The sequence below is a fragment of the Monodelphis domestica genome, chromosome 1 (assembly GCF_027887165.1).
Source record: "Monodelphis domestica isolate mMonDom1 chromosome 1, mMonDom1.pri, whole genome shotgun sequence".
NCBI classification, from domain to species: Eukaryota; Metazoa; Chordata; class Mammalia; order Didelphimorphia; family Didelphidae; genus Monodelphis; species Monodelphis domestica.
The window spans coordinates 100,610,774-100,631,015 of NC_077227.1; the positions used below are offsets into that span (position 1 = coordinate 100,610,774).

The 20,242-nt window shown below is 36.1% G+C and overlaps 1 protein-coding gene across 34 annotated transcripts in view; it reads left to right on the forward strand.

The window, feature by feature from the left end:
* ABLIM1 (actin binding LIM protein 1) overlaps positions 1–19,946 on the forward strand; it is a 400,442-nt gene extending 380,496 nt beyond the window's left edge. For 33 of the 34 annotated variants that reach the window (XR_008913142.1, XR_008913163.1, XR_008913161.1 and 30 more), the window contains 7 exons: positions 2,017–2,108; positions 2,239–2,344; positions 7,475–7,536; positions 8,693–8,753; positions 9,732–10,916; positions 12,532–12,612; positions 14,427–19,946. Coding sequence is in view for 1 of the 34 variants with exons in the window: in XM_056803736.1 (XP_056659714.1) it covers positions 2,017–2,108; positions 2,239–2,344; positions 7,475–7,536; positions 8,693–8,753; positions 9,732–9,739; positions 10,842–10,916; positions 12,532–12,612; positions 14,427–14,540 (599 nt within the window). In the remaining 33 variants the exon portion in view is untranslated. The remainder of the gene's footprint in view (positions 1–2,016; positions 2,109–2,238; positions 2,345–7,474; positions 7,537–8,692; positions 8,754–9,731; positions 10,917–12,531; positions 12,613–14,426) is intronic. The other variant, XM_056803736.1, reaches the window with a different exon arrangement.
* Positions 19,947–20,242: the final 296 nt, after the last annotated feature.

A 20,242-nucleotide genomic window follows, 5' to 3' on the forward strand; every position in this document is an offset into this window, starting at 1 on the left:
ATCAGATTATTATGAGATTCAAATAATATTATATATGTAAAATTTTGCAAACCTTAAAGTACCACTTAAATATGTTATCATCATCCTCCAAAGCCGCCAATTGTCCATTATGAAGGTATTTAGTTTTCTTTATCACATTCTTTTTATTTTTGTGAGGAATCTTTTTTTTTTTAATTGTGAAGTTACTGTTATTTAAATGTGTAGGAATGATTGAGGAGATGACATGGCAGTGGAAGATGTACTGCCTCTGGAGTCAAAGGAACTAAGTTCATATCCTTCCTCTAATATTGACTACCTCTGTGACCTAGACAACTTAACCTTTCTAGGCTTCAGTTTCCTTATAGCTATAAGATATTTGGACTAGATGGCCATTGAGGTCCCTTCCTATTTGAGCTGTTTAAGCCTTTAATAAAAGGGAAATCTATCTGGCCATTTCTTCATTACCTCTATGATTTTATCAATAAAGGTGTTCTCCAATACTGAACAAAACCTGCCTTACCAACCTATTTGAAAGTATTCAGAAGCTGTATTAGAGCAAAAACTTCATCACCTGGAGACCAGCATTCTGGCAATAAGCCTGTTTGAAGTTAGGCTAATCCATAGACAAAAGACCTAACCTATGTTTATAACCATTCAACTTCTAGGAATTCTTGTGCTCTGCTAACTCAGTCTTCAAGAATCCAGTGGCATTTCCTACAATGAGGAGGCTAGTAGAAAAACAAAAAGAGAATGAAAACAACTCTAGCCATTGTCCAAAAATGTCCTGTAAAATTGAGTTGAGATCATCTCATTCTGTCTTTAGATTATCTCTTTAGTGTATATTAGCAAACCCCACTTCAGTGCTAGACAGGCTTAATGGACAATCAAGGTTTTAACTTCTTCCAATAAATCATAATTCTTCAGTAAATACCCTGGACTTTTGTGACTTCTTGTTAAATCATATAGTTCATTATTACTGATCCTCGGTTTGCTAAATTTCACAAGAAAGAAAGAAATTTAGAGAGTGGAAGACATTAACAAAAAGTGATTTAAAGCTTTTTTAAAAGCTTTTAACTCTCCATTAACCAGAGTAATAGAGAACTAAAACTGTTCATTAGTCAGTTTATTTTGATTATATTATCAGCATCTTGTTTCTTTGCACAGATTAATGCAAAGTTTCAGAAGAATTTAACTCAGTCTTCTAACTGTTCAGAGAAATTCACTCCTATGAAACTAGAAAAAATAAATATGACATGCCACATTTTATGGAAGTGGATGCATAATTTTGTTGCCTTTACACAAATTAGAGTTTTATTTTCAGTTATAACTCCTTTATGACTACTTTTCAAAGGGCCAAGAAAAATAAAGTGTTAATAGTCAGGGAATACCTTTGTAATCCAGGACTTTACAAAAATAAAAATTTACACAATGTAATGAGAGTAAGATTTATGTAATAACTGTATTGAGAGTGTATATATTCAGGAACAGAAAAGTTTTCCAGACTATATTTTTTTCCTCTAAGGGAATGCTTTTATTCCCCCAGAAGTGCTTGAATCCCTGATCCACATATTGGTTTATGTTGATTGACACTAGGGATTCCTAAACAGAAACTTCCTATAGCAGGCTTAAAGTGTAGGTGCTTAGAACCTTTTGATCACAAGAACAAAGCAAATTCCAATCATTTATACCACTTGGTGGGAGACCAAAATGCCTACTCTTCTGGCATAATGGCTTCATACTTGGCAAAGTGAGCAAAAGCTCAATAAAAAGTTATGCACTTGTCTGTGTCACTGACAGTAAATAAACTAATTATGTGAAACCAGTGACTTAGTTAAATTGTATGTTTACATTGGAAGTAGCCAGGGCAGCTTAAAAGGGGTGGATTTTTCCCTGACTGATTGCTTCACTAAAGGAATACTATTTAAATAACTATTCTGCCTTTGTCAGAAAAAGTTATTGAAGATAAGTGAACTAGTCCTTTAGTATTCTTTCTTATAGTAGGGTTTATGTAAGAAGTTCTTTTTACTATGGGAATAGGGACTGACATGAGGCGCAGATCAAGTGGCCGTGAGGAAGATGAGGAGGAGCTTCAGAGACGCCGACAACTTCAAGAAGAACAACTGTTGAAGGTTTGTCATCTGGGAGACTGCTTATTGCCCTCATTAAATTATTTCAGAAATTTCCTGAGAAGTAACTACACTTCATTAGAAAACAACTTCAGGTGGTATTCACATTTATTTTTCCATTCCCTACAAATAGCTCAACTCAGGTCTGGGGCAATTGATTCTAAAAGAAGAAATGGAAAAAGAAACCCGAGAAAGGACTTCTCTTTCAGCCAGTCGCTATGATTCTCCACTTAATTCATGTGAGTAGCACATCCACAGATTTCCTTAAGTGGGGTTTCATGTCCATATGAATATATTTTGTCTTTCATCCAATACAGCATACCTTACCATTTAATAAGCTAGTAGTTCTCTCTGGGACAAAAAGATGTAAACTGAATGACTTTTCTCTCCTTAACTAGGTCCATTTGTCTGAGACCTTCAATGACTTTGCTTTATGTTCTTTTATCTTTCATCTTCATTTTTGTACTACCATTCTCATGCTCAATATTCTTACCTTCATCGTCTTTCAAGGCTAAGATAAACTAAATAACTCAGCACTGATTCCTAGATGAGCTCTACTGAACCATTTAATTGGACAGGTCACTTCACCAAGGCAGACATAATCATTATTACATTCTAGAAATTCACCAAAATGGCAGAGATTTTGAGTCTCTAATGGGAACAAACTGCAATCAAGAAGTCCTTAGAAATCAGGAACCACCTCAGACACATGTAGGGGAGATTTCATGAAGAAAAGTGCTCCTCTCTTTTTCTTCATCTCTCACTTTTCTACTTTTCCATTTATGATAAACTGCTTTCCCAGGAATCCCTCCATGATTACTCACATCATATATTCATTTCATCATATATTCAATCTCTTACTCTGGGAACTAGGAAGGGCGTGAAAGCCAGTAGTGGTATCCTTTATTTTCTCTCTTTCCCTATTATTTGATTCTATACTACTAAAATACAGTGGCTATTTTCCCTCTTTTCATCCTCTGATGACAGCATCCACAACCATTGACTATTCCTTCCTGTTAGATGCTCTCTATTCCCTTGGCTTCCTCCTACCCCTCTAGTTTTACCTTCTCTGCCACCTCTGGCCCCTTTTTTCCTAGATTCTTCATAGCATATGTTTTTGAAGAATGTGCCTTAAGTCCTCATCTCTACATCTTTTGTCTAAGGAATCTCTTTTATTCCTATGACTTCAGCTATACCACTACTAGAAATAGCACCCAAATCCATATTTCTGTCTTTCTAGCCTTGCCTTTTTTCAGAGCTTTTGGCCTGCATCTCTAAATGCAGGTAGGACTTCTCCACCTGACAGGTGCCACTAGATCCTCAAACTTATTGTTGCTGTGTGATCCATCTCTTCATGACCCTTTTTTGGGGTTTTCCTTGCAAAAGTACTATAGTGATTTGCTGATTCCCTTGTTGTCTCCGCTATTGGAGTGAGAGCTGCTTGAGGGCAGGGACTCTTTTTTCACCTGTTTTTGTATCTCTAGCACTTTACTTATTGCCATACACATAGTAGGTGCTTAATAAGTATTTATTGGCAGACTACTAACACAAACCCAAAAAAAAGCAATAACTAAAATTCTGTTCAGAATAACTACAAAATGCATAAAATATCTTTTGCTAAACCAATCAAACCACCAAGAGGATATTTTATAGACAAGTCCACATAATCCTTAACTCCTCATTCCCCATAGCCAGTATTTTGCCAAGGCCTGTTGGTTTTACCTCCATGATATCTCTCACATAATTCCCCCTTTTCTCTTCTGACATCACCACCACTTTGGGGTAGGCCCTCTTGAATTCCCACTAGGACTCTTACCATAGCCTGCTGGTGGGTCTCTCTGCTACAGTCTTCTCCATATTCCTTTCTATCTTCTACTAGCTTTCAATGTGATTTTCCTAAAGCGTGTCTGCCTGAACCCAGTGAGTTCAATTGGCTCCCTTTTCCCTCCAGAATCATATATCAAATCCTTTGTTAAGCATTTAAAGCCCTTTATAATCTGTCCCATCCCTTACCTTTCCAGTCTTCTTACATTTTATGCTTCCCCAACAGAATCTGTGATCAAATGACACTGGCTTCCTTGCAATTTCTTAAACAAGATCCTGTCTCTCTTCATCTCTTCCTCCTATCTTTTCTTGGCTTCCCTTAGTCCCACCTTCTGCAAAAAAAAGTCTTTCCTGGTCTCTCTTCTAGTACCTTTCCTCTGTTGAAGAGCTTCCATTTGCTCCATAGATAGCTTGTTTATACATGGTTGTTTATTTGCTGTCTCCACCATTTGACCATAAGCTCCTTCAGAGTAAGAACTGTCTTTTGCCTTTCTTTGTATCCCTAGTGTTTGACACAAAGGATGTACTGAATAAATGTTTCTTGACTGACTTACTGACAGCCATGGAGAGTGTTGGATTTGAAGAAAATCTGAGCTCAGTTGCTGCCTCCGTACATACTAAACTATATGACTACAGACAAATAACCTCTTTCAGACACATTTTTCTCATCATTAAAATGAGGATAACAATAGCACCTACTTCTCACCTTTGTGAGGATCAATGAGATTACATTTTTAAAGCACTGTATAAATGTTAGCAACTTTTTATTATCATTATGGAACTAGGCAAAACAGCTAAATTCATTTGTAGAAACAAATGGTTGTGGATGTCAAGAGAAATAATGAGAAAAAGAACAAATGAAGGGGGTATAGCTTTACCAGATTTCAAAATATAAAACAATAGTCATCAAAACATTTTGGTACTAGTTCAGAAAAACAATATGAAAAGTTTATGAGTAGAACGGATTATATAAGCAAGAAAGAAGTAATTAAAAAGTGTTACCTTTCTAGCCTTATCTAATATGACCACCCTCTATTCACTCTAAAAATCCCAGCAAATAAGATTATTTTCTGTACCTCAAACCAATCCTGCATTTTTCTCTTCCATAGCTTTCCTTGTGCCATTCCTTGATCATAACACACTTTTATCCCTGTTTAGTTCATTCTTTTTAGATTAAGTTCATAGTTCTAAACTGGTCCTTTTGGATCCCAACTGTGTCATGAGCCCTTCTAGCTTTGTACCAATCGACAAATTTAATAAGCGTCTTTTCTATGCCTTTATTCAAGTCATTCATAGAAATGTTACATTATGAGGCCAAACAGTGATCCCTGCGGCACTCCTGCCTCTTCATTTTAGGGGTATGGATTCAGAAAGATTATGTGATCTGTTTTACTTCAAAAAACTAGTAAATGGCAAATCACTGACCATGTCAGTGTTTCTTTTTTAAACCATGTTTGAGTACATCTGTGGACCTGTTATCTCTTTATTATGGTTACTCACTATGATCATACAAATCACAAATTATTCTTTGTAGTTCTTCCCATAAATCTTCTAGAGACCCAACATGCTAGAGACTGTTCTTTTAAAGTTTTGTGTATATCAGGGCAACTGTCGTGCTGTCTACCCTAAACCCTTTTCATTCTAGTATCTTCCACCTGTAATTATTTCTTTTTTATCTTGTATATAGCTTGTTCATACATGATTATCTGCATGTTGTCTTCCTCCTTATACTGTGAACTCTGAGGGCAGAGATTCTTTTTTATCTTTCTTTGTATCCCTAGCACTTAGCACAATGCCTACTATACAGTAGGCACTTAATAAATATATGTTGACTGACAAACTTTCTCTCAATTTTGCAGTATAACTGACTTACCTTCTTTTCCAGCACTTGATTATGACTCCTCTTACACATCATAATTGGGAACATGCTACAGCCTACTTCTTACACCCACAATGGGAGTTTCTATTGCTTTTTAGGTCTCATATAATTGTTAATACTCCAAGATTTTGGTGTTCTGTGAATTGGAGCCTTTATTACACCAAAATGTGAATGTCATATTGACTGTCTTTTAAAAAGATGGCTCTTATAGCACAGAGTAACTCAGGTATAATTGAAAATTTTCCAGTCTTTCCAAATGTCATCCAGTCTAATATCACCTTCAGTTAAATTCTGAACCGAATCTATTAGCCAGAAACCGTTCCTGTATAGGATATATTTTTTTGACAAACTGTCTTGGTGATTCAAAAAATGCACATTTTAAAAATTCACTGTCATACCACCACAGAAAAATAACTACCTACATTTTTGGTAAAGCAGTTCCCTTCTTGAGAGGTAGAAAGAACAGTTAAAAATAACCATATATTGCCAACAGAGCCCATAAAGGAGAGAGTGAGGCAATAAATATTTCCCATTATGTTGATATGTTAAGGAGTTTGAATAGCAACCATTCTTGGGTAGGACACCGGAATCCCTGTCTATTAAAACAAAATGTCATTAAATATACCTTCTGGAAGAGACCTTAGATCCCAAAGGTTCTTTTCCCTTTTGTGTCATGAATTCCTTTGGCAGTCTGGCAGAAATAAATGTGATTACAAAATATTGAAATACAGTTATCAAAAATATTTTTAGTAATTTTTTTAAGGCTGAGGTTGAGTCCCTCCTCTTCTACCTTTCATTTTAAAAACATGTATGCTTTTATATATTACTTTCTCTTTAACTTTTTGCTTTTGCAGGGCATCAACTGAAAACTGTCTGGAAGTGTCTCTCAATTGATCTTTACAGCCAGACTGTTTAGCAGCAAATTGCACTCTATTGATTCAATTATATCTCTACCTTAAAAAAAGAAAAACACATTTCTTTCTAATTCTGTCATCTTTTACATGTATTGCTCCAAATGTTGAGTTATTTATCATTAACTTTTGGTGAACAAGTGATGGCTATTTTCAAAAATACTTGGATGAGGGGAAAGTAGGCAGCTCTGTGTCTTGAGAGCCAGGCCTAGAGATGAAAGGACTTGGGTTCAAATCTGGCCTTAGATACTTCCTAGCTATGTGACCCTGGGCAAATCATTTAACCCCAGTTAACTATCCCTTTCAGCTCTTCTGCCTTGGAACCAATCCACAGTATTGATTGTAAGATGGAAGATATGAGTTTTTAAAAATATAAATGAATGAAAAAATGAATGTGTGCTGCATTAGAGCTTCCCAAGTGGTACACCATGATTGACCAGTAGAACTTTTGAAGACTAATGAGATCAATAACCATTCAACTTGAAAGGAATATCTATGGGGAGGGGAATTTAGCCAAGAGCCCTGCTCCTCCACTGAGGTGTGAGTACCTCTCTTTCTCCTGCACAGAGAGGAGCATTAATACTGTGTATTAAACAAGTAGAGTTCTGTTTGGTGGACAGTTGGTCTAAATGTCACTTATTTCAACACTCAGATATAATTGTTTGGAACTTCCCAAATTTTCTACCAGAATTTTTCTACCTGAAAACTTCAGTTTCCTAAATTTTTTTCATTTTTCTCTCCCCATCCCCATTTAGCTCCACATGCGTCATCCAAAACCTCCTCCCTCCCTGGTTATGGGAGAAATGGCCTTCACCGGGTAAGATTTCTATAGTTTTACAGAAATAGCTTTAATATTCCTTGTCTTGAAGGTTGATCTTCAAATCAATTCAATACAACAATGATTTATGAAGTACCTACAAATTGGTTAGTTCTAGGGAAATAAAAACAAAACAATAGTCTTGCCTTTTAAAAACTTTAAATTTACTATATAGTATCATTTTGGTACATGTTAATAACTTTGTGAGAGATGGGAAATAATTTAAAATTTTCATTATCTTTTTTTAATACCACTTTCCCTCATATATACACTTGACTTTGTGACTATTATATTATATGCAGTGTTCCACACCTAGGCCCAACCTCTTAACTAAGAGTAGAGTGTTAGGTTGAATCATCTGTCCTCCATAATGATGAAACTAGTCATTACCATTAATTGTTGTTCAGCTGCCTTTTTAGTATGATTTTCCGTGTTGTTATTGTAAACACTACATAATTTGAATGTAAGACCTGGAGAAATCTCACTTCTGAGAAAGAAAGCTAAAATTGCATTAAACTTCAATAGGCAGTTCTATATAAAGAGAAGAAATCAAACATTTTTATAATTAGGAAGCAAGTCCTGAACAAAGGAAAAAGAAATAATGTTATTACATTTTCCTGACATTAGCAAAACATATATGTAAAAACAGTAACCGTTGAGGGAATAAGTCAGAAAAAAAGGATTTTAACTTGTGCTCAATAGCTGCTTATTTTACCAAGCCTCTTACAGAATAGTTAGATCTTTTGTTAAAGTCAAAAAGTTTCCCTGCCTGACTACAGTGGTTGAGGGGACATGACAGAGGAGAGACTCTAAACGAACACTCTAATGCAAATACTAACAACATGGCAATGGGTTCGAATCAAGAACACATGTGATACCCAGTGGAATCACGCGTTAGCTATGGGTGGTGGGGGGGGAGGAAAAGAAAATGATCTTTGTCTTTAATGAATAATGCTTAGAAATGATCAAATAAAATATTATAAAATTTAAAAAAAGTTTTCAAAATATTAGAAGAATAAGATGATTAGAAAAATGAAGACAATCTTATTTTGTGAGATATTCTTTCAAATTCAATCTCTTTCCCTCTTTTACTATCTTTCTCAGATATGGTTACCATAAGATATTTTCTCACAAAATGCATTTTTCCCTATTGCAGCCTGTTTCTACAGATTTTGCCCAATACAATAGCTATGGTGATGTCAGTGGTGGGATTCGAGGTAAGCCTTCCTACCTCAATATTTTCTGGTGTCTGTGAATAGCTTATTATTCATATTTTTTCCCATGGTGGAGAAGAGTGAATGGAATATAAGATTGTTCTGTAAAGAGGCAATATGGCATAGTACATAGTGAGCTGAGCTCGGAGTCAGAAAGATGAATTCAACTCTTGACCTGGACTAGTCACATAACTTCTCAGAGACCCACTTCTCTGAGACTATAAGTTGCAGACAGTCCATCTACATTGGTAAAGGGAGTCTCCTCATCAGGAATTTCCCATAAGAATGAAATCATAGGACAAGTTCAAATATACCTTTTATACATATACATAATAAATATGTGTGTATATAATCATGTGTGTCTGTGATTCTATGACCTCGTTTGAAGTTTTCTTAGCAAAGATACTAAAGTGGTTTGCCATTTCCTTCTCCAGCTCTTTTTAAAGATGAGGAAACTGAGGCAGAGTTAAATTACTTTCCCAGGGTCACACAGCTAGTGTCTGAGGCCAGATTTGGACTCAGGGAAGAAATCTTCCTAACTCCAGGCCTGGCACTCTTTATCTACTGTGCCACCTAGCTGCACATGTCATATTACATATTAAAAAACACAATTTGCACATGTAATAAGTTGATTGAAAGAGAATAAAAACCATTACTTTGGATTTGGTTGATGCTCTAAGGTGTGAATTTTTTTTTGTCATTATCTTTAGTTTGGTTTTAAAATGTGTGTACTGAGGTGTTTTCTGCTTAGGGCAGATTACAAAAACAATAATTAGTCAGCATAGCAGCAATAATATATGTACATATATAAAATCTTTCTGTGAGATAAGAAAATTAATACTGCAGAAATCCCAAAGAAACTGTAATGATGCCAGGTGATGAAAACCAATTTGTTGGAATTTAGAAGGAAATATGTTCTTTCTGTTGATCAGTTCATATTTTTATGTTCTGATTCTAATGATATTTCCTTTTCTTTTCCAGATTTCCAGGTAGAGTGTGTTTTTTCTTCCACTTTGACAACAGAAACACATCAGCTATCTTCCTATCCAATTGTGAAATGGTCCTCCATGAAACGGTTTTTGTTAATGAAATGTTATTTTCTATTCATCTATGTGTTTGAGCCTAATCTTCAGTTTGTATTGGCAAGAGTTAGTTGTATATGATGCTATCATCTGTCTAGGTGACTCATCACCTATCAGACAGACTGAAGTAAGGCTTATGTAAGTCTCTTCCTTTGGAAAGTCCCTTCTAATGCTAAACTATTCAAGCAATGAGTATCTTAACAGTTTTTTTTCTTTTGGTGATAGAGATGACTTGGCATGTGAACTGTGAGCTCCTGGGCTTCCTGTCCATTGCTTAGTCCCAACTAAAAGAGAAGGACTTCCATTTTTTAAATTCTGTGACCCTTTTATCCAATAAATTTTCAGCCTTTCTCCATTTGTTTCCATAAACCTAGACATAACTCATTCTTTTGTCCATAAAAGACACCCTTGAATGATGCCATCCAAGAATGATGTTGTATAGTAAATAAATAACTAGACTTGGAGTCAGGAAGACATGGATTCAAATCCCACTACAGATACTAACTGTATGGCCTTGGGCAGGTTACTTAACCTCTCTAAGCCTCAGTTTCCAAATTTGTAAAACTAGAGAATTGGTCCTCAAATGTCTCTTTTAGCTCTAAATCTATGGCCCTAAGAGGTCATAATTCATGGGTCTAAAACCTTGGGAGTCTTCATAAATTTTATACTCATTGATTGATAGGAAGTTGATAGAAGTATGATTCTCATGGAAGCGTGAGATGATTTCTAGTTCCTCCTTTATGTAATTTAGACCATGTTGATGCATAATTAATAAAGAGAATTAGACCTGGTTTCTTGAAAAGAGATACCCTTAAATTCAGGACCTTTGGGCTACTGTTAGTTGGTATATAAACAGAAAAATGGAAGAGACATACTCATAGTCCATTTTTTAAAATGATAGCTGAGATTTTATTTGTATAAATTGGCAGTGAGGTTTTATACCTGAGAGAGAGAACATCAGAAGTAAAACTCTTCTGTTTTCACTGTTCCTTGCATGCTTTTCCACCAGACCCTCCCTGATGGCCATGTACCTGGAATGCGAATGGACAGAGGTGTGTCCATGCCTAACATGTTGGAGCCAAAGGTAAATGCAGATTTTGTGGATTTTCCTTTGACACAGTGAGAATTTAGTTGCTATTAAAATAAAAAAACTTAAGCATTCTAATCTTTCTCATTGCCATCCACAAAATCTGCTCTGTACCCCACACTTTCTTTCTGAATGAGGTTTATTCCCAAACCATATTAAACTAGATTTTAAATCCCTTGGCAGGAAGAGCCAGCTCTCATTTATCTTTGAACATCTTGCTACTCGTAGTCACTAAATAAGTGTTATATGTTCTTTAAACAAATCAGTGAAAAAGTTACACACATTTACAGATTTGGTTCTACCTAAAGAACAATTTCAAGCATTTACCATATGTTTTTAGGGAACCCACTGGGCTGTGAATTACAGGCTAATGGTGCTACTGCATAAGAAACAGCGTTTTTTTGGTAAACAATTGTGCTGACCTACTCTTCTGAATCAGTCAGAATCAATCATTTTTGTGTAAAACCCTACATGAGAAAACAAGAGATCTGAATTGAGAGAGCAGATTCTATTGTTACCTTAAAATACCAGTATGGCAAACATTGTATCCCTAGCCTAGGTCAAGGAGAAACATTATCTAGGAAATTCCATCTTTGAAAAAACCCTTTTTCAGGCACAGCTAAGAATAGCTTCAGTTTCCCCCTAAACAAGCATCATTTTCCATAGTGGTAAAAACTCATGATGCAGGTAAAAAATTGTGGTTGGTTTGGTTTGGGGTGTTTTTTTAGCCCCTCCTACCACAGCCCATCAGCAGTTCAGGAGACAAGAACTATTTTAAAGATAGAGAAATCACAATAAATGTGGTTGAATGCTTATTTTTGATTGGCAGGCTTAGAAAGTGTAGTTCAGTACTTGGCACATGGTAAGCACTTAAGTGCTTGCTGATTGATTGACTAACTCTAAAAGATTCAAAATTAATCCTTGCCAAAATGAAAGGCAGAGGCCAAGTACTGAGACATTGCATCTATCCTTATATGCTTTATCAAATTCAGATTTTAACTTTTTTTTTCCTGCACTGTTGCATTTACCTAAATCTTCCTTCACTGCGTTGTGACCAGGCATTCTCATGCCATTTCAAATGTTCCGAGTTTATAGTGCCATGAAAACAAAGTCTCAGTCATTCACAAAAGAATGAAATCATTTTCAATGTTTAAAGTATCTGCTTCTGCATCTGATCTAATGAATCTTTTTACTGAAGAGAGAAATAAGAAATGACTATCTTTAAATGATTTGGGGGTTTTTTAAGCTACAAAGCTAATTGGCATCAAGCCATGCCACCTACCTTTAATTGTATAAACAGTAGAAAAATACCGATTCTGCTGTGGTCCATTTCTAAAAGGGCTGAACATAACCCGTAAGACTATGGTGAAGTTGACTGATTGGATGAGGAGGAAGCCTGCTCCAAGATACTTGAATAAGATCAATTACGCCGACCAACATTTCATTACCAAATATATCAATAACCTAATTACTAATCCCCTAGCTGCAGAAAAGATGCTTTATGGGTTAAAAATAAGGGCACACTGTTCAGAGAGTGGGGAGAGGGAACAGATCCTAGAAAGGCTTTTACTGTAAAATTTAAACTTCTTTTTTAATACTCCACTATTAACAGATTTTCCCATATGAAATGCTCATGGTGACCAACAGAGGGCGGAATAAAATACTAAGAGATGTAGACAGAACCAGGCTTGAGGTAAGAACAAATTTTCCCTACTACTGTTGATTTTTTTTAGCTTCTCATTCTCCTTCTTTTTTCCCCTTTCCTCCCTTTACTTCCCATCCTAAAAAACATTGTATCTATTTAATAAAAGGTGGGGTGGGAGTCCTAGGTAAGGAAAGTGCCTAATGATTTATAGGCAATCCTAAGAGTTAACTTGGAAGGAAACTCTTATTTCTCATCAGAGATTTATATGGAAAGTGCCTACTGAAATCCTACAAAGAACTCTCCTGGAATCTATGTACATGGTATATGTGGCTATAAAATCCAGGCAGACTTTGAGCTCTTTAGACTTCATTGTGCCAACTGACTGTCACTTCTGTCAGAAAGGTAAAGACACAAACATAATTCTAAAGCACAAAGTCCAGAACAGCTAAAATGTGACTCTCTGAGAGGAGACTATACAGGATGGATGATGATAATGGAGATAAAAAACCTGTACCCTAAAGTCTGATGGTACTGAAGAAATTTATATAAAGCTCTTTGCAAACTTTAAAGGGACTTGATCTGTGATTTCTTCAATATAGGGAACTTTTTCTACCAATTCAAGTCAGTAACTTCTCCAAAAATTTTTAAAATTATAATTATTATTAATTTTTTTTAATTATCAGGAATTTCTTTTTCCTCTCATTCTGCTCCACAGTCTGGTTTGGGGCAGAGTAGGATGATAAAACCCTTATAATAAATATACATGAAACCTATAGTCCTACAGAGTTGCCTCTAACACTCAGAAGTTAAGTGACTTTGCAGGGTTACACAAGCAATAAGTATTGGAGGTGAGACTTAGAACTAGGTTGTCTAGGCTTTGAGACCAGCTCTCTCTCTCCTCTATTCCACACTGTTTTTTTACAACCTTTAAAGCTGTATAGAAATACCCTTTGCTTATCATTTTTATTATTATTAAACACAACCTAGCTATACCTGGTGCAACAAAATGGGGTGTTTATTCAGTAAATAAAAATTACTCAGGAGTTAATTTGACCTGGTTTTTAAAAGGGAATTATAGTTGAGAAGGAAAGCTCTTTAAAACAAATTATTCTCATTTGAAATTCATACCCAGAAGATAAAAATAATGTCATCTTGAAAGACGCAGAAATCTTAATTCATGTATTATTGTAGTCATATATAGCAGTAGCAGCTCAGATGTTAAGATGAGCTCAAAATTATATTGAGTATGGAAAGGGAAGAACTGCTTGCACCCTGGATATGTTAAAGCATGCTTCTTTACTCTATGGAAGTCTCTGCATTCCATGTTAAAGTACAGTTTGGGCTTTCATTTCCAAATGACTGGTTTCAATCAAGAAAAGCTTTGTATGTTGGCAAGAAAGTTTTGCAACTTTTCTCTACCCAGGGGCAGTCAGTCACCTGTGTAAAGCAGAACTGTCAACCCAGAAAGGGAGCAGTTAATAATTATTTCTAAAGTACCTACTCTGTGCCATGTGGTATACTGGGCATTAGAAATACCAGATCAGAAAGTAAAGCCATAATGCTTTCAGCTTAGTGAACCTTGATACCAGCTCCTTGGAGTTAGTTTCATTCTAATTTTCATGAATATCTTGCTAGCTATTTTTATGCTGGATATCTAATTGACAAGTAGGGGCAAAAATCATCAGACTTCATAAGAAAACATTGTATGAGCTAGTATCAAGGACTAAAATAAAAGTGTATCCATGTATAACAACACTGCCAAGCCACTGGAATACTCTTTGGTGACAGAAGAGGGGATGCCAGCCTCAGGCTCTTATTCAAGAATTCAAGAACTGACCTTTGTTCATTTCTCTCCTGTCCAGCGCCATTTAGCACCTGAAGTGTTTCGAGAAATATTTGGAATGTCAATACAGGAGTTTGACAAGTTACCTCTTTGGAGGCGCAACGACATGAAGAAAAAAGCAAAACTCTTCTAAGTCACATCTGCCCAACAATTTGAAATGTTGATGAGGATAATGCATAGGATATAGTATTATATAATGGCCATGTTTGACTGGAGAACTTAGAAACTACTTCTCCACAGCAACAACAAAAAGGGAAAAATCTGATTGAGGCACCCGTGATCTAACCATTGGCCCACCAACATCAACACTTGCCAAGAAGCAATGGGGTGGAACTTTATATGTTCCAAAACTTGACAGTAGTTTTCATGTGTGATATTTTTACATTATCTTCTGTACAAGATTTGAGCCACTTTCTTATTTGTTTCCCTTTAACTGTTGTCCAAAAATACAACAGACTATTGGTCAAGCCAGGAAGTGCCCTTAAGATGCTGAATGGGGAAAAAAAGTAGTTTTAATAACTCCAAAAAATGATTATATATATTACAGTACTGTGGTAAAGAAGAAAAAAACCTGTGTAACATATCCATATGGTAACATTGCACAAATGTTTCTTAATTGGCCTCATTTAAAACTGCCCATTCTGTAACTGTAGGAGAAATCAGAGAGGTAGGCACCTGAGGAAAATACTCCACTGGGCTACTTACCAGTGGAATGATGTTAAATGTGTTCCTCACTCTCTGCTGTACACATTTACTAGGATGTGGTTGGTGAATTTCTGTGCTTTTGTAAAGAATATTTCTCCCTCCTCACTTTTTTTTTTTGCTTCAGATAACTTGGCTTCAGCTTAACCTACCCAGCAAAGGCAAGTAGCAAATCTGAACCCAGCTTGCAAAAAGAGAGGAGGGAAAGCTCTCCTTTAGATTGGGTTACATGCTCTTTGGGGACACATGCCACCAAGTTTCCCCAGGAAGCACACCATGTTATGGAAAATAACACGTCATGTTATTCTGTCAATGCAAATGTATTAGCCTGTCATCATCCATCCATGTGACAAGTTATATATCATATCAAACTGAAGGTCATTTCAACCCTAGGCTAAGAAAGGCTCTTATTTTCTCTCTTTCATCTTTGTAGTTGTTTGGAATTTACTCAAGTTGAAGGTGAGAAAGAGGAAGTTGGCTTTCCTTTGTGCCTCACACTGTTGAGACTTCATGATTTGTGGACAAAAATGACTCAGAATAATTTTGAATAATGGGCTTCAAAAATCTTATTACTGCCTAAATGCTCTAGTTTTTGACAAAATTGTCAATGAAATATGCAAGGGGCAAGTCATTTCTGTGGAAGGATGAGGTTATTTTCTTCCATTCTTCTGTTCCCTTGTGAAAAGTGAGATGGGATATATATATATTATATATATATACATATAGCCTTTTCCCCTTTTGTTGGCATATGGAAGCCATTGTACAACAACAATGCACTGATATAATTACCCATCTCTTGCTTTGAGCAACACTCAAATTCTGGCTACAGAGCAAAGAATTAAGTTAACATTGTGACTTGACAGATCAAACCATTCCCCCTTAAGGTCCAAAGTCTTGTAAGAGGAGATAAACATGTATGTTTCCTAAAATGGGAATCCAGGGATCCCCCCTCACACTTAAATAGAACTCCATCTACCTGATCACCTCACAATAAAGAGTCATTCAATTTATGTGGCTCATTACCATGGAGCTCCCCTAGAACCACCGGTGCAAGAATCAAAACATAACTTCCGAGTTCCCTAAAGAAACCAAAGGAGAAGGTATTTGAGTTGATCTGCAAGAGTTCCAATTATGGCAAGAGATTGGAGATTCTACTCTTGACAGGGATAAGATTAGCTGTCTGTTAGGCAGCTAATGATGGAAACAACTAGGTTTGTTTTCCAAATGGGCATAGTAGTAGAGATACAAGGAGAAATGCTATGTGGGTACAACACACTTAAATGTACTAGGTGCTACAATAGAGAGTAGAATCCATGTATAGTGGTCTTTTTATTTACTAATCTAGTTGAAGCCATCTAATTTTATTGTACCTTCAGACCCATGGAGTGAATGTTCAGTGACTGTCCTTACATATGTGTCTATATTTGTGTGTGTGTGTATCTTAGATCTACTAAATCATGTAACAAACTGTTCCCGTGCTAGGCATACTGGGTTATTTTTGAGATGAAAGCTTCACTTGACCCTAAACCAAACTTCTGCCTTCATTTTTGACCCTTGAGGCATTAGATGCTTTACTATCCGCTATGGTGAGAGGGTCTACTGCTGTTCTGTCATTTCTCTGAACTCTCCTGTGGCTGCCACCCTTGCCAAATCCTTTTTTATTCTTTTATGTATGGTGATCTTCTCTGGCAAAGCAAGCTATCCAGTGTTTTGTGCCCTTTCATAGTTCTAGAAGGCTTGTTTTAATAGGAGGGGTGTATTCCCAAAGTTTATTCACAAAATAGAAGAGAAAACCTACTTGAGTAAAATTCCAACCCTTTGGCTCCCAAATTTATTTTTATCTAACTGAAAAAAAAAACAGTGGCTCTTAATCATTTTATAATCATCGATTTAACCCCAAAATTTATTTGCACATCAGATTTTGGTGCATAAAAAAAGAAAAATTAAGGTACCTGGTAAATGTAGACATTGTTAAATGACCAAAGATCTCATTCTTTGGGCCAGGTGGGGAAGATGTAATTCTTAGTCACAAAAACACAAAATATGAGAGCAGAAAAGTACCTAACCTCTAGTTCAAGCCCTCTGTTGTTTAGATTAGAAACTGGGACCCCTGAAAGGTTATATGGCGTGTCCAATATCATACAACTTTTAGTGGGAGAGCTAAGACAAGGACTCAAGTCATCTCAAGCCCTGTGTTCTGTATCCTAAATGATATTGCCACTGTATGGGATTTTATTTTAAGTAGATCTTCCATCCAGACCTAAGAAGTCATTTTTTCATCTCATTCATTTGCTGCTAATACCATTAACTAGAGCAGAAGGACCTCCCCAACTCCCAATATGCACACACACCAAAATTGCCTGCCAAAGAATTCATCAGCCTCCTGTCTGTAGGCAAGACTACACTTTGACCTAGGGAGAAAAAGACTTAGAAACCTAAACACTCATGACAATAGAATGCATAGTAGACTAGGGCTATAATCCAATTACTCTAGGATGGGGAATGGGGCTGGTCTAGTTTATATAACTGCCAAATCATACATGTGGACTTGTCAGGTTCATTAAAATCAGCCTAGCATGCACACCTTTGAGACACACCCAGGTCACTCAATGAAGTGCAGCTGGACCATGTTAAAAGCAAACCTTGTATTATGTATGACACTATTTATATAATATTTAAATTAGGAGTAAATATTCACTTTACCAAAAAAGGCTGAATATTAGATGCATTGAATTGTCAACCGTCCTTGGTTTATTGTCAAAGTATTCTTAGGTTTATGACCATCTGATTGACTTGCACCTTTTCAGGAATGCATCTAATATGCAAAGAGAGGTTTACTTTAGAAGTGAATCACTAACTAAACTGTATATGGTTCCTTTAAATGAACTTAAGGATGTTCAAAGTAAGACTTAGTCTTCCTTACCAATGGTGTCCTTTAAAACAGATCACAATGATTTGCTGAACATTAGAAGACTGCAGCAATATATGTCTCTCTTTTTTTTTTAGCTTGGGACTAGTTTTGAAGTGCTCTTAATATGTTTTCTGCAATGAGCTCTGTTGAATCACCTTTTCCTCAACGCTGAAATTGGCAAGTTAATAAGGTGCAAGAAGTAATTCTGCATCTGTGTTGTTCCCTGGTCACCTTCTCTCAGAAAAATATATGCTTCCAATTGATCTTCTTCTGATGCAGATGCTGTGGCCATTCTCTTGTGACTGCTCTCACCCCTCAGGCTGGTGAGGTTGGTCATCTTTACCAGCAATTTCTAGCAGATTAGCTGGTAATGTTTATAAATCCTTAATCTGATTTCATGATACTTCGAAGCAAATACTTTTTCTAAAGAATTGCTTCTCTTGGATACAGTTACACTTTTGCAAGTTTGAAAATTTTAGGTCACTTTTGATTAGATAGATCTTTCTAAAACCTGTTTGAGACAACACCTTAACATCATTTCAAAAAGGAGAAGAGAAGGCAACTCTTCCAGGCTATATGCTTTTGTAAACACTTTCCTGATCGGCAAGAAGGATGCTGAAAGGAAAATCAGTCTTATTTCACCAACCTAACTGTGCCCCCCATGCAAAATATGTCTGGAACAAATCGAGTTTTTACAAATTACCTACTCTTTCTCATCAGTGCTTGTTTACTCTACCCCGTTGTTTTTCCTGTGTATCTGATGCCTGGATGTTGCCTTTGCTCTCTGTTTTTTCCCCCATACATTAAAAAAAAACAACCCACAATGTTGTTCTTTCTGATGAAATGGACATTTTATTTTAAGGAACCAGATGCTTCTCACTGCTGGGAAATTGTTAGTGTTCTCTTACAAAAACATTTCTAATATAATAATAATAATAGTTTGTTTTACTAAAACAGAGAAAAAATATTTCAGTCAGAGTAATTCTGCCCATGATAAGAGCTACTGAAAATCTTGTAGTAAAAGAAAGATTGCTTGGTTGGGGGGTGTGGGGTAGGTATAAAAGCAATCATTGCTTTTTCAGATGCTATCAAGGAGGCAATGGGTAACACCTAGAATCATTCTTTACTATAGTTTGAATTTTAACTTGTCCCGGTTTCATTTATGATGAATTCAGCAGATTTATATAGAAATACTCTCTAAGATAACTAATATATGTGCAGTTCTAAATTCAACCGAAATGCTTATTTTAAGATGCTTCAGATCTTTGGGTGATGATGGTTCCCATTAGACTGCATTGTTCCCTAACATGTCTCCCACAACTCCTGTTGATGAACTGTCATTATCTGTTTTAAAAGCTGGCATTCAAAATGATTTCACTCCCTCTAATCATTATGATTTTTATTTAACTCCAGGGAGCAAGACAAGAGGAGATATTCAAATATTGTTCTACCCTTGGAAATGAATTTGTTATTCTTAACATACTTGTCCAGTAATGTGTGTGATTTCTGTGAGTTGCTGACAAATCTGTGCATGATAGCCCTTAAAATCACTTTTACTTTGGTTTTCTTTTTTAAAAAGATTAAAAGAATTTTTTCTTCCCATTCCCCCTTCTTTGCTTCCAAAAATATTCAAACAAGTATTTGGAAGACTTCCTTTTGAAAAAAGGAAAGAAAGAAAGAAAGAAAAAATGTGTGTTGTGTCTCCTGTGAAAGTGAATTGTCTGTCTCCACACTGAGTACTCAATGCTTGTATGCAGAGTGAAGAGTTGGCCTGCCATTCTTTGGGTTGCTGTTCTGTAGAATTACTGATCTTCTCCACTTTTCCTGTTGCAAGCAACACATATTGCACTCCTATGCCACTATAATCTGCATCACTGTTGTACTCAGAACAAGTCAATGAATAAAGTTTTGTGCTTTATTCTTAAATGCTGATGGACTTTGTTTTATTTCTCTTTTGGTCACTACCCTTAAAAGGGCAACTGTTTGGTGGACAATGGACTCTAGAAACACTAAAGTCTTCCTTCTACAAAGTCTTAAGAAAAACTCCCAAATCTGGTGGTGTCTGAGTGGCAAAAGGCATGGAAAGAGACATAGCATAGAATTTTAGAATAGGAAAAGCCTTAAGAGAACTGAACCCAGCTTCCACATTTTACAGGTGAAGAACATGAAACCTAGAGAGGAAAATCGCTCTCCCAAGACCATATTATTCTTGAACGACAAAG